Genomic DNA, 16091 nt, shown 5'->3' with positions numbered 1-16091 from the left:
AGTTTAGCCCTAAGACTTGAGTTGACATCATCATTTTGAGTCTTAAGATTTATACTTAAGACTTTTCCCGTTTTTCTTCAAAAATCTCAAGCAAGTCTCAAGTTAAGACTTGAGATTGGGACCCACTTCATTTTTATTTTTATTATCCTTTTTTTTTAATACACTTTTCTACATATAAAATGTCAAATATTTAAGTCTTAGGGCTAAAGTGATAAATTTGTGTAAGTCTTAGTGAGTCCTAGCAAGAATTTGATGACATCATTTTCAATGGGGATCACCAAAAATGATGTCACATACAAGTCTTAAGACTTGGGGCTAAACTTTCTCTTATTGTACTTGAGTTCCAAAATATGAAGTACATAATGAAAAAAAAAAAACCCACCAAATCACAATTATATCAATCAATTATCAATAACTATATACTAAAAGACACATCAACAATGACACATGTCATCTTCTGGTGTATCCTTATTTATTTTTCTTTTTTTTTTAAAAAAAAACTTTTGATTAAGGAAACCAATTATTTACAAAAAAAAATATTATTTTATATACATATTCCATATTAATACGTAATAATTATTATATTTAAAATAAAAAAATTTCAAAATGTTTCTAAAAACATAAGAAAAACTATAAACCAAAAATCATATTCTTAAAATAAATTGTTACATATTGTACAATAAGAAAAAAAAAATTTGTTCAAAACTTTTGCCTACTTTTGTTTTAGTTGTGTATTAGAAGTTACAACTAAAAAAATCAATGTGTCACATATTTTTATTATTTATCGACTAATTTATGATTATAATACTTATCAATCAATAATCTATAACCATATATAACTGTAATTACCGTGCAGGGGGCACGGGACCTAACCTGGTATATAATATATATGAGTTGAATATCTATACATACTAAAAGATGGATAAGATGGTAAGAGCTCTAACTTAATTAATGTTGGTCCTGAGTTCAAAGTATTCAAACACTAATATTGAAAACCGTTTAAATTTAGTTATATGATTTTATGGCCATGTTTGATAGTAGCTAGTTCGTAGCTGATTGATAAAGAGTCATATAACTAGTTTGGTTATAAAAAGCTGGTTGTATAAAGATAAGCGGTAATAAACATTAGTCATTAGCTGATTTAGTGTATATAATAACTAAAATGTAAATTGTTTAATACTCTGAGGTTTTTCAAAACAAGCCTTTTAAAGTTTTAAGCTCAAACAATTCTTTCAATAAGCTGTTTACTAAACACCTAAATTAGCTTTTTCAGTATGATCAAATCTCTAATAAGCAGGTCTTAGTAAGCTAACAACTCTCTCTCAAACAAAGCCTATAGCGGTAAAGCCCACAGAGATCTAGGGCATCACCCGAGCCATGACTAAGATAATTAGGTGAAAAATAAAGCAATGCGTGTAGTTTAATCTCATTAATGGGAGAAGGTTTGTGTTGTGTGAGCTAACATCTAACTTCTTAATTTTGTCTTGTTTTAAATTTTTAATCATGTCTTGTTCCAATCAATGATGAATTACTTATTTTTCCTGTCACATTACATACGCCCAAACTCTAAAAATCGACACTTCTAAAAGAATTTTGACTAAGTTAGCAAAGACAACGAAGTAAGTTAAAATCTTGCTATACATTCCGTATAGGCGTATATAGGAATTGATATTCAGTTAATGACAAATTGTTAACTAGAAGGTGGGAACAAAAAATGTTATATCAACCACAAATTATTGTTACGGTTAAGTATTGGCGTATAGCACCTATATGTTTTAGAAATATATAGGATGACAAAATGTATCACTACAGCCTAATAAGTGATAGGTATTTTAGGAGAAAATAATCAACGACATAAGATAACAAAAAGTACCACCACATGTATAATAGTACAGAAAAAGTACTATTAATACAATTTATACCTTAATGGTACATTATAATATACAAAAATGTACCACTGTAGAAAAATATCAAATGAAAAAATATAATAAAAACCTCATACTGCACTCTATTGTTATGCGCCTAAATGCACTCTATTGTTACTACTACTTCATAAAATATGAGGTGATGTTTACAAAATACTAGTAGTATCATATTATTGTTTCTTATTTTTCCGAAGTAATACGCAAATATAAGAAACAATAATGATGACTACCCTATATAAACATTTTTAATTTATACAGAGTAATCATCATTCATCAATATACTATTAAAATTTGACTAATAATCAAAGCTTACTCCATACTATATACTTTTGTAAAATATACGGAGTACTACATACAGTATACATTAAAAATAACTAGCCTTTTGGCCCGTTCGATGCACGGGTTCTTACCTAAGTTATTTCATATGTAGGTATGTTTTTCAATAGTTGAAACTTTTGATATGAAATACGAAGTAATTGTTTCATTGCTAAAACTAAAAGGGAAAAAAAGAATGAGGGTAGATCAATGGAAAAAGATAATGAAATTTAGTTACGTATATATACATGAAGATTGTAGGATATGAAATGACATATTAGTTTAAGTTATGTTTTAAGTTTAGGAATTAAAAAGACAATTTTTATATAATTCAATTCATATGTTTATGTGAAGCATATTAATTGGTTCAACTTTATTTTATTATGATGGAAATGAAACATTTCATTTTCTTAATTGAATTTGCAAGTTATGGAATACATTAAGACTTAAACAAAAAGATTAAAAGGGGTGACATGTGTCATATGTGGTATTGAGTGACTAGTGATGACATGTGTCATATGAAAAATTATGGTTTGTGTTTTTAAATACTAAGTATAGATTTAACAACAATGTACACAATAATATACATTAATTCCATTTCTCTCAAAAAAAAAAAAAAAAAAAAAAAAAAAAAAAAAAAAAAAAACAAACATTAATTCCAGTTTGCAGTTTAACCATCATTTGTATTTAACTATTTAATAGTATTCATACTAGATGAAAAAATAGTAATTTGATATTGAGATTCGTTTCGACATGTAGCTAAGTTAAATGTTAGCATAGTCAAAATGAAAAAATGAAAAAAAAACAAAACAAAGTATGACTGTATGAATAACAATTATGAGATACTGCAAGGTCAGTGTTTGGATCAGTAAAAGAACGGAAAAAAAGAGCATGATCACAACTCTCGAGCTTTATACAAGATCATTAATTCAAATACAACACCATAAACAAAAGGAGGCACAAGCTATAATAACTAATCTATTTGAGGGTGTTTTAGAGGTATAATAATGAACAAAAAACACTACCTCAACATGTAAAGATTAGAAAGAAAAAAAAAAAAAACCTACTAATGACCATACGATGTATAAGTTAACAGGGTCAAAATTTGGACAGGAGTGAATACATTACAGATCTCTTCGGCACAAGGGGCAGGAAGCATGCCTCATCAACCACTTATCGATGCAAGGAAGGTGGAACAAGTGATGGCAATCGGGCAAACTACGAGCTGTTTCGCCAATTTGGAAATCCTGAGTACATTTAAAACAAAATTTTAAACATTGTTCTACAAAGGAAGCCAAGAATCTAATCAAAGCACAATCAGAAAGATTACAAGCACATACCTGAAGACAAACTGAACAGGAAACTCTTTCTCCTGAAGCATCTTTATTGTTCTTGTTTGTAATTTTGATCTTAGGTATCTTCTCAACTAAATCCCCTGGTAAACCCTTCACGCTGCCAGTGTCAAAGATATTTGTGACTTCTTCAAAGTTTGTTTCCGTAGCACCCATCTAATGCACAATTAGATTTCATCAAAGTCAGTAAACCATCATTGTAAAAGGATACAGAGTATTAGACAACTTGCTAGCATAGATGATCGCAAAATTACCTGACTCTGGACTGCACTCAGCATCGCAGGACCAATTCGTTCACGAACAAGCCTTCCACTCAAAAGACTCGCAATGACATCAATCTGTTAAGTCCATAGAAAAAAAAATATTCATAGAAGGCATACATACAGAACATTAAACAAGGATGTTTGTAAGAAACTTTTGTAACTCTCTGCTAAAAGTGTAGACAAGGAAACAAGTCTAGGAATCAAACTCGGCCATTTTAATGCAACCCATGTTAGAGTAGCATTTACAAAACCCACCTACTAGTGGTTAAAAGCTTCACAAGAAAAGTCATCACACGATTGAAGCTAATTAATCAATAGCAACCAAAAACCTGATTGAATTAAACACTACTCCGTATCATTCTGCTCCAAACCACTAACCTAACTTTTTAAAAACCAAATATGGACAATAATGTAATCCTGTACAGTCCATTGCACAATGTTCTTGTTTTGATCTCATAACACAAGTTAATTTTTGCTGTTTTGCTATTAGATATTAAAAGGCTAACTATGTCATCATAATAACAATGCATGAAAATTCAAAAAAAAGTGGCAGAAATCAAATCAATTAAGCAGCAAAAAACCTCTCATACCAAGTAAAGAAGGCAGCCAATGCCAGATTCATCTGATCGCCAAAGAACAACCGATGATTCGAAAACCTCGATTGAGAAAACAGCACCAGAGATAGCTCCAATGGCAGCTCCTCTTACAAATCCACTCTCTGTCTCTTGGCCTATCAAAGCACCAGTCATGGCTCCCAAAAGTGTTCCAACTGCATCATAAGCCATTACATAAATCACAATACTCTGTTTAATCTTCTTCTTAAAACATGAAATTCAATTACTTTACCAAATTCATCCAGCCAAATTCAATATAAAAAATAAAAAGGAAAAAAAACGCATAAATTGACTACTTCCTTCATCTAATACCATAATTGAAAGTGATCAGACAAAAACACACAACAAATCAAGTCAAATCTAAAAAAATCACCCAATAGAATAATATTTCATTTTAAAATAATTATGGAACAAAAATATCTGGATTTCCCAGAACCCCAAAAGCAAAAAGACCAGATCAATTGAAATATCTAATACAGATAAAAATGAAGTACCCAACAATCAAATTAACAAGAAAACGCAAATTTAACCAAAACCCAAATCAAATTATGAACAAAACAACAAAATAATCCAACAAAATGACAAAAATTGAGAGAAGAATCAAACCTAAAGCAAAACAGAATGTGAAGAAGGCAGAGAAAAGACTCCCAAGAGTCACAGAAACAGCAAAACTTAGGGTTCCACGAATTTTTTCGCCCAAATTACACAAAATTGAGGAAGATGAAGCCATTTGTTGAGATGGGTATGAGTAAAATTCCATTTTTAAGCTTCCCCAGAAACAGTTATTTCCTTAAAAAAATTAATCGATCAAATTAAATAGGGTTTATAATAATTAAATTTAGGGATTTATAAAGAAGAAATGAAGAGGAAAAATCAGAAATCTTAGTAGCTAAGGGAAACCTACGTCCACCAACTCGAATTTATAGCCTCTCTCAAAATTGAAATCTAATAGCCTGGGAATTTATGAGGGTATCGCTTTCATTGACACGAGAATAGAAATTAGAAAGAGAAATTTTCAAAGAAATAGGGATTTGGAATGAATTATATTTTAATTTATAAAAAATAAAAGGAAAATGATATACATAGCCCTAAGGGCTACATATAAGCATTTAATTTACTCTTGAAAATTGTTTAAATTTAGAAAATTATGACAAAAACACACTAATTACACCGATTTGCGCGTGTTTTTGTCATGAATTCCTAACTTTATACATTTTCCAAGAGTAAATTCAATGCTTATATATAGCCCTAAGGGCTATGTATAGCATTACCCAAAATAAAAATATATATTTGTATAAATGAAAATTTTAGGTTAGCTGAAATATATAGAGATTGTTGGATTGGATGTTATAGCACCTATTTTGGAGCACCGATCCAGTATATATGTGTCGGGACTCGGGACTTGGGATATGGCAACTACGGAGTACTTACTAGTAGTTGGCGTCCTTACACGCACTTAGGCCCTGCTCTTTAGAGCTGTTCTGCTCTACTCTACTCTGCACTGCTCTGTCATGTCATGTCCTGTCCTGTCGTGATCTGCTCTACTGAAATCTGTTCTACTCTATTGTGTCATGCCCTACTCTGCCCTACTCTGCTCTACTCCGCAATGTGTGGAAGCTTAGCTCTGTTGTGTTATGCTCTGCCCTGCTCTGCTCTGCCCATAAGCTCAAAAGAACAAGGTCTTATACTAAATTGACCATACGTCTAGGGTTCATTCATTTCGTTTTTTGGTTAGTCTCTTTTATTATGAAATGTCATATCGATTAAGAGGATTCAAAGGGCCCGTTCTCTTCATATTATTTTCAGTTCAGTTCTTAATTTCCCTCTCTCATAAAATATTCAATTCAGTCCAGTTCAGCTGTTCAGTTCAACTCCAATAAATTCAGTTCAGTCAATCCAAACAGACCCTAATTCTACCATATCTAAAATTTCATACTCACTTCATCCCCTAATTTCATACTAGTATGATATTTAAAATCCATATCACTCTAATACGATTTCATATCGATCCATTCCAAGTCAGCTAACCAAACATCCACATAATGAGGTACTGATATAAATTAGGTTACAGGTTCGAATCTCCCACCTTCATTGGTAGTTTGTATTGCTCGTGATTCATTCGGAAATGTTTGGTGTTAAACTGGACTATCATTTTTGAGATTAAGCTATGTTTAGTTTGATTTAATTTGTATTTTATTTAAATAGATTAAAATTTGCTTCGCATTGGTTTATATGAATTGAAGTTAAGTTTATCTATCATTTATGAATGATGATTGTAGGTTGATTTACACCAGCTAAATGTTTCTTGATTGTTAAATATTGGAAAATCCCACCTCATAAGGTGTTTATAACAGTGCACGAAATTAGTTGTTGAAATAAGACAACAATCCTCCTCGACCAAATTAAAGGTTGAATTCATGAATTGCATTGGCTAAGTGTCATTTTATTGTTGAAATCTTGGAGGAGTCAAAGTTACTCATCAGTGGTTTGGGTGATTGTTTTTACTAGGATTACTTGATGACATCAATTATTTTCTAATTAAATTAATAAGGTTAGTTATAAAGGCATGTAAAATCACTTGTATTAAAACCTACTTTAAACTTAACAAAAAGGGGAAAATTACAAATAAAAGCAACCCTTATGAGTATATGAAGAGCCAAAAGTAGACATGTTAACTTAAATTGAATTCTAATTACATAAATTAATGCGCGATTTATCATATAAAATTAAATTAACAAAATTAATTTTAATTTAGAAAACATTTACGAGTTGTGTATATTATTAACCTAAATTTATTAAGCATGATTAATGGCGTCAACAATCGTCTCGACTAAACCTAATCTGAAAATGGCTTATTTAAATTTCGACTTGAATGGGGACGATGAATCAATGTAGAGGTGTCACTTTGGGTAAACGAGTCAGGTTAGTATGGGTGAGGTCAACTCGGGTCGGGTCAATTTGGGTTGTAACCTATGCGAGTCGAGTTCAAGTTGGGTCACGCACTCACGCTTGAGTCGGGTCACGTCAGGTCATACATCTTATCGGGTTTGGGTCAAGTTAATAACAACTCGGGTTACATTCGGGTCAAGTGAATAATTGGTCGGGTTTAATTTGGGTTTTAACGAGTTAAAACAAGTTAGGGTTATTATCGCATTTGAGTCGGGTTGGGTTCAATTCAATAATTTGCGGGTTATAATCACGTTGGGTCATGTTTGGGTTCATGTTTCAATTATTGGGTTAATTTGGGACTCGGGTTGATATCAGGTCGGGTCATATTGGGTTCGGGTACATTTTTTAGGAGGGTTTGTTAACAATTCATGGATTATCGTTGTTTAATCATGAATTTCTTCATTTATGACATTTTTCACTTATTTTGGGATAAATAATTTCATAAAAGTTCAAATTCGAACTAATGAGATCATGTAAATTTAAGATTGATATAAAAAGTTCATATTAAGGGTCTATTCCGATTTACTAAAAACAAATGAACTGAATTGATTGGGGCTGAAATGAACTGAACTAAACTAAACTAAATAGAGTTGAAATGAATTGTTTATGAGAGAATGAAGGAAATTAGCTTAGTAACTGAATTGAACTGATTGGAGCTGAACTGAAATTAAGCTGAACAAAACACGTCCAATTTCTGATAATAAGATAGATTTAGTTATGATTTTTGGAAGAAAACATGTCCAAATTCTGATAATAAGATAGATTTAGTTATGATTTTTGGAAGATATGTTCAGACCCAATTCTGATCTATTTTTCATTGGTTCAACTCATTTTAGGAAACAATTTCAGATTACTTTATATTCGAGTTAATAAGTTCAAATAAGTTTAGATAAGATATATATAATAAGTTCATATTAATTCCAGTAAGATAGGTTTAGTTTAGATTTTTAGAAGATAAGTTCAAACCCTATGATGAATTTATGATCTATTCACATTGTTTCCACTTAAATTAGGGATAACAATTTTAGATTAGTTCATATTTGAGATGACATCATGGGTTGGGTCAATAACAAGTCGTATTGATTTTGGGCCGGTTTAGTAACAGATCGGGTTGAATTTCGGGTCGGGTTAGTAATAGGTTAGGTTACATTGGGGTCAGGTTAGTAACAGGTCGGGTTGAATTCAGGTCGAGTTAAATTTGGGTTTTGACAGGTTAAAACAGGTTTGGGTCAATCTCGGTTCTGGTCGAGTTTGATTCTGGTCAATAATTTACGGGTTATATTAAGGTCAGGTTATCTCCACGTCGGTTCATGTTCAGGTTCGGGTCTCAAATACTCAGGATAACTCGGGTCTAGGGTTGGTTTCAGGTTGCGAGTCATATCGGGTCTGGGTCACCATTTTTTCGGGTTCAAACAGGTCGTTAATAATCAGGTTCGGGTAAATTTTTCGGGTCGGGTCAGCTTTTGACAGCATTAAAGCAATGATAAGCATGATTTAAACCCGAATTAGACCCGACCTAAGTATACCTAACCAAAATTATTAATCTAATAACTCGAATTGACATCTCTATACATGGTAGGTATGACATTTGAAGTGAATCATATGGAAAATTAGAAGGTAAAATTGTTTAAATTTGCTTTTAGAAAAATCATTTGTGGTAGTTGCCACTCCATTCCCATGCATAATATATGGGTAATAAAATGTTCACGACTTTTGGATGGTTTAAAATATAGATGATTATTGAAATTAGGATAATAATCTAATGGAAAAATTGTCCGGAATAATCCCACCTTTGGGCCGTCCGTTCAAAATAATCCCACCTTTGGATTATTTTTAAATAATCCGACCTTTATAGATAATCTGCTCTCAATGATCCCAAGTGACCTGTAACTGGTTGAGTAGGTAAATTTTTTTTTTAAAGTTTTATTTACACTTGTCACAACATGATTGGTCAAAAAATAAGTTTTAATTTTAAGAATTGGTTAAGCTACGTGATGGCACTTCCAGATTTATAATTTGTTACAAGTATGTATATAGTATATTTTAATAATGTTTTTTTTCTTTATTCCAATACATCTAAAAGTCAAAAGGCGCAAATAATTTGAGGTCCTTACGCATGGATATGCACCCTCAAAATATCAATGGCTAAGTGATGGGTACGTATTTAAAATGTATAAAAGTTTCTAGTGTATGCTTCAAATAATATCTTTCTAATTATACTATACCAATAATTCTGTTCAAAAAAATATCAAAGTCAAATACTTGTGTACAGATAGTATGTGATCCTTACACAAATAAGAATTTATAATTTTAAATGATTTATTGTAATAAATTACATTACCTAATAAAATCTAATTTTTGTGAAAAACTACCTAATAAAAAAATATTATAATTAACTACCTATTAAATTAAATAAGAAATGTTATCTATCATTGTCGGAATCCTATCTTTGACTTTTTTTCTCCGGAGTTGACCACTCACGTAATTTTTTTTCATTTTTTTAAATCCTTTTCCCACCCTAATTTCCCCCAATTTCCCACCCTCTAAACTTGATTTACCATCTGCAAAAGCAACCCTCGCAGTGGTTTTAAGGGTGTTTTGATGAGGGTCAACGTCGGGAAATTAGTATGGCGCTGGAAATCCGACCATATGTAATATTTTATCAACATTTAACCTTTTATTAGGTAGTTTCTTACAAAAAAATTTTATTGAGTAGTTTCTAAAAAAATTAGATTTATTAGTAGATAATTTCTGACAAAAATTCCTTTATAAAATGCTTCTTACAAATATTTCTAAAAAGTTCATTCAATAATTATTACTCTATTAAGATTAAAAGTTTGCGTACAGTAGATTACATATTTATGTCTTCCACTTCCATTTGTAATCTGTACTTTTTATTTTATACTCCATTGAATTTGTAGTGAGGACTCTTTTTTTTGATAAGATGTAGTGAGGACTCTTTTGCACCCAAAATAAAGTTTATTGTATAAATCTTGTTGCAACATTTGTCAAATTATTAGTCACTATCCCAGTTTTTTCGCTTTTGTGCTAATTTAAAATTAAAATATTATATTTTTTTGGTGCAAAAAATTAAAATATTATATGACGTAGCATAAGAATGAGATAGCATACTACTCTAAAATAAACTATAGGTCTAAAGTCATGCTATTTTGGATTTTTGCGGCGAACCGACTACAAAATATCTACTCTAAACTTTGTGAAGGAAAAAAGGTAATATCAAAAATAAATCCATTAATCCAGGCATCCAGCACACTGATTAAGCAAACATAATACAGTAGTATTAAGCTTCATTTGGTGATCTATGGTTGAGCGAGGGGGAGTGGATTTGCGGACTTCATCCTTAAACAAATGTTGATTTTGATACAAGTTTAAGCTAATGATTAATTAAGGTTGACTAGATAACTAGGCTTCATAATAATTAGCTTACCAGTTTTATTATTTAAACTACGAATAATGCGCCTTATAAAAAGTGTTTCTAATGTAAATGAAGAAAGAATTGTTTGAAATTTTTTCCATAAAATTGAACCGAATAATCATATAACCCATGGTCCCATGGTAATCATGTTTTTTTAATATATAAAAAATTAAAAATAGTTCTTACAAGTATTTGTTACCTTATAATTTAAATTAATATGAATAAATAATACAGTACTCATTTATAGGCTTACTCATTTTCTATCACCATGGGGAGAAAAAAAAATCTAAAATTATTCCTTTTATACCACACCTTATACCCATATATTCCCTTAGTATCAACTAGGTTAAATCCCGTGCAATTCACGGTTGTTAAATATTTTTGACAATTTTATTATAAATTTTTTGATATAATGACTTGGGTATTAAAAATTATAGAGTATATTAAAATTAAAAGCATGTAAGAGAAAATATTTAAAATACATGTAATAATTATAAATTTATAATGGATAGTTTAATCTTATAGGAAAAGATTTATATTTTATACGAAGTATAAAACAAATTATGTCATAATTTAGATATAATTTATTTTTTCCTTACATAACAATAATTTTTTTAGAAGATACTTTTGGCGGGAAATTATTTAATAACTAGGTTAGGTCCCGTGCCATGCACGGTTATTTTAATTACTCCATATTTTCTTTATATAAATTAATTTATGCCTTTATGAATTATGGCATACAAAATAAAAAGTTAATATATTTGTAGAATAAATTATATTCCATCATAATTACACTTCTGTAAAGAGATTATTTATTTCCTTATTAATCCGTACTTAATTGGGTAATAACATAAGAAAGGTAAATATTATTATTTCTTTATTTGGTTGACAAAAAAAAAAATTCTTTTAAATAACTTCTTTAAATAAAATTTTCTAAATTAAAAAAAAAATACAAAATACTAAGAACACACCAGGAAATGACACGTGTCATTGCTGGTGTGTCTTTTAGTATATAGTTATGATTGATTGATTGAAATATTGACAAGTGTGTCTTTAGATTCGCTTTTAGTAGTATTTAATTGATTTACCCACCCAAAATAATAAATTTGTATGTTATCCACGCATAGTACCCAAAATAATAAATGCAAGTTGTCTTATAACACATGGTAATCATGTTTTTTAATTTATAAAAATAGTTCTTACAAGTACTCCCTCCGTCCCCTTTTGATAGTCCCTTATGGACAAATTTTAGTCCCAAAAATGTTCACGCCATTTGCTTTTTCCAACAACCATTAATATTAATTTTATATCAAAATCCCCTCCAATTTGCAACAATACTTGTGCAAATTTAAATTTCCCATGTAAATTTTGTTTTCCCATGTACTTTTATTACTTTCTCTCTCTACTTTTTTGTATACACAATGTCAATTTACTTTTTTAATGTACTTTAACTATTCTTATTTGTGTTTATTAATTCCCGTGAAAATTGCCCATAAACGACTATCAAAAGGGGACGGAGGGAGTATGTGTTATCTTATAATTTAAATTAATACTCCCTCCGTCCCTAAATTACATTCCTCTTTGGAAATTTACACGGAAATTAAGGAGGGAAGAATAAGACAAATAACAATAATTAGATAATGCAATGGGAAGTACAAAGATAATTAGTTATTACTCATGACAAGTCATCAATCCTTTGCAAAAACAAAAGGACCAATCACATGCTCCTAATTAAAAAATTTTAACCAATCATATTCATTGTAATTTGGCACAAGGATTATGAGTGTGATTAGGTAAGGATGAGTGAGAAAGCATTAAATATAAAACAGAAAAAGAGAGTTGATTTACTAATGTTAGTTGAGACGAACTCTACAAGAGGGGGGTGAATTGTAGGTGAGTTCCTAGTGACTATTTTTGAAATATAAAAACAGAATAAAACAGGAACTTGCAAAGCACACAGTATTTTACGAGGAAACCTTCTAGTGCCCAACTAGAAGTAAAACCTCGACCCTACCTTAGGGATTTCAAACACAAACACTTTCACTATAATAGGGCAAACACCAAGTTACAACCTATTATAATTAAGTCTACACTCTCAAGTTCCTAAATGAACTCTCTACAGAACAGCACACTGTTCTACCCTGTCTAAGTCCCACACTTAGACTCTCTCGTACTCCCCAAGTACAAATCTTCCCCTTCTCACCAGAAGCTAACTCTTTAAACAATGTCAATAAAATACTCTCTCCCAATTAACCCAAAACCAAATACAAGAAATAAACACCTAGTATATGATAGGCAAGCTATGCATGAAACCCGAAACTAATATGACAAGTTTATAAGCTTGGAAAACTTACACAATTAAGCTTTGTAATTCTTCACGCATAAAACTCACAAAAACTTTAACTCATTTCATTCTCTACTATTTATACAAGCATAACTCGTATAGAAAGTAGGTTTTCATAAAGATAAATAAGTTAAACTTAACTTATCTTAAAACACGGTTTTTAAACAAATCTTTGTGAAGAAAATCTTTTCAGAAAATAAGATAGAAATATTTAGTTAAAAAGCATAATATCTTTTCAACAAACTGATTTTAAGAAATAAACATTTAAGTTAAAAATCTTTTTCGATTTCTATCTTTTTATCTTTTCCGATTTTAATTAATTTGCCAAGCTATCTTGTCACGCCTCTAATAAATTCCATGCATATCCTACTTAACATATTTAACAATAAATCTAGAAGATAAAATCTTAACTAAACTATTGCTGCGCTGCGCTCTTGATCTGGTAGGTTTACTTGGGCTCCACGCTTTACTAAGTTCCTCCAAAGATCTTAGTCAGCCATCTTCAGGTTCCTGTTAGGGAACTCTTCTTCTTATTGTGAATAACTTTCTGGATAAAGAACTTCTTCAAGGCTTCCTAGCATTAGTTACTTCTTCCATCTCCAAGATCAATTTCACCTTAGCTAAACAAACACTTGAGAAACCTTTATTAGATGAGTTTGCTGTAGTTTAAGTTCCTCATCATCAAAACCTTTATACATCAACAATTTCCCCCTTTTTGATGATGACAAACTTAAGCAAACTCTTTGAGAAAGTTAAGACAAATAGAAGGTCGTATTTTTGTGTTTTTGAATAAAAGACAGAAAATAAACACACAACTTAATAAACACAAAAACTAAAAACAAAAATAACTAAGACAAAAAGTAAACTAAACTATAAGCATCATATCAGAAGAAAGTTTCTGATACTTTCTCAACTGGAACCCAGAACAACTTCAGCCTCCATGTTTGCTTCTTCTTTTCCCCCTTTTGGCATTATCAAAAAGTCCTGATTTTTCAAGTTTATTAAGCATCTACCCACAACCCCACAAGCAATTCATCGAGTGTGGGAAACTGAAGGCAGCGCTGCTAACTTCCCTTAGGCAAATTCCATTCTCCTGTTTAAGCATTCATAATGAACAATAGCATATATGTATAGGCAGTTCCAAAGACATTCATTAAAAAAACAAATAAGTTAACATCCTGCCAAAGTTATTACATTCCAAAATATTTAAACTTTCAAAAACAAACAGAAAATGTTCATGACTGCTAAGAAATGAGAATAGGCTACTTTTAGGAAAGCTAAAAGGAAATTATGGTAAGCTAAGTCTGCAATAGGTCTAGAATCTGCTTGCTGTCTGCCTTCTGCTGTGCAATGAGAGCTTCCAACCTTTGCTTAAGACTTTCCAGTTTCTGTTGGAACTGCTCCTCTTGTTCCTTCAGAACCTTGTCCTGTGCCTGCACCGATTTCTTCAACTCTTTTAGTGCCTTCCCCTGCTCCTGCACTTGTTTTTCCAACTTCTGGAACTGAGACTTGCCAGCAGACTCTTTGGCTTGAATTTCAACCCTTTCCATTCTATCAACCAACTCAGCCACTTGTCCTTCAAGCACCTTGTCCTCAGCATCCAACTCTAATGGCTTCTCCATGCTCGTCTGAGGCAATGTACTTGCAGATAGCCTCCTGCTCTTCCTAACAGGTTTGTCACTCACTTCATTTTGTTTTCTCTTCCCTGTTGATTTTTCAACCTTCTCTTCTTCCTTCTCTATCTTCTGAATCTTTCCCTGAACAACCTCCAAACTCAGTCCTGCCAGAGTATCCCCATCAATCACATTCTCTGGCTTCTCATCTAAGCCAACATATTTACCTTTGAGCTTTACACCCAAACTTTCAAAGACAGTAGACAAAATAGCACCATAACCAACTTTTGTTCTACTTGGAACACAATGAGCTAAATGCTGATACATAAGTGATGGAAAATTAATTTTAATTCTCCTTGACAGACAAAAAATAACAGCCATGTCCATCAAGCAAGCTTCACCCTTCTTGGCAGTTCTTGGTAAGATGGTTTTCTTAACAAGATTGAATAGTAGTTTGTTTAAGGGACTAAGATCATTATGACTCATAATATTCTTCCCCTTTTTTCCTCCTAGGGCTTCAACTATGTCACCACTTAAGTAGTTTCCAACTTTGACACTAGACTTACCCTTAATGTAAGTCTCATACCCTTCCATGGGTGTCCTCAAAATTTTACTTAGGGTTTCCACATCTAACTCGATGTTAATTTTTCCTACTTTACTTGTTATAATTCCCAATTTTGCTTCGAAATTTTCACAAAATTCAGTCATGGCACTTGGATACATCAAATTATTAGAAACTTTAACCAACAGATACTCCCAGCCTTGGAACTTATTTTTAGAAAGTATCTTTTAAACTTATCTTTTCATAAAACCTATCTTTTTCAAGATGAAATGAATAATTCGAGTGTACAATAAATATGCTCTTATGTATTCATTCAAGGTTGAGGCTGACGAAGTGTAGTGGTTGTGCTTAATGGTTTTATCCTTCACCACGAAGCTAAGTCAGTCCTCCTGGTCAAAGTTCCTATCAGGTTATAGTCTGTCCAGTGTTCCAGACATATTTCGAGTGTCCAACATATTAGTTTTATCTCTTTATTCATATATATGTATATAGAGTCATTCAATGAGATCTTGTAATGGGAAAAAGGGTTTGAGTATTTTGGGTATATATTGGGGTGTGATGAGTTTGAATTCTCTAAAATTCATGTATGAGTTTGAATTCTCTAAAATTCAAGTGATAGCTGTGAGTGCACAGTGAGTGAAAGGAACTTGAGTGTGTCTTGGGTTAAGTGAAAGGAACCTGAGTGTGTCTTGGGTCGAGAAAGGAACTTGAGTGTGTC

At 31.4% G+C, this 16091-nt stretch overlaps 1 protein-coding gene across 2 annotated transcripts; it reads right to left on the bottom strand.

The window, feature by feature from the left end:
* Positions 1–3034: 3034 nt before the first annotated feature.
* On the bottom strand, positions 3035–5510 carry LOC145601527 (NEP1-interacting protein-like 1). 2 transcript variants are annotated; one of them, XM_081657561.1, is made up of 5 exons: positions 5076–5486; positions 4446–4624; positions 3847–3930; positions 3581–3748; positions 3035–3487 (listed from the first exon to the last, which is right to left on the bottom strand). In XM_081657561.1, the coding sequence occupies exons 1-5, from the start codon at positions 5227–5229 to the stop codon at positions 3365–3367; spliced, it is 708 nt and encodes a 235-aa protein (XP_081513687.1). In that variant the 5' UTR covers positions 5230–5486; the 3' UTR covers positions 3035–3364. The 2 variants fall into 2 exon arrangements, with proteins under 2 accessions (XP_081513687.1, XP_081513686.1); XM_081657560.1 differs by having other exon boundaries at positions 3035–3748; positions 5076–5510.
* Between the last annotated feature and the right edge of the window lie 10581 nt (positions 5511–16091).

This window comes from Chenopodium album, chromosome 21, assembly GCF_948465745.1.
Source record: "Chenopodium album chromosome 21, dcCheAlbu1.1, whole genome shotgun sequence".
NCBI classification, from domain to species: domain Eukaryota; kingdom Viridiplantae; phylum Streptophyta; class Magnoliopsida; order Caryophyllales; family Amaranthaceae; genus Chenopodium; species Chenopodium album.
The sequence above is the reverse complement of the archived record's forward strand: the minus strand, read 5'-3'. Positions and strand labels throughout refer to the sequence as shown.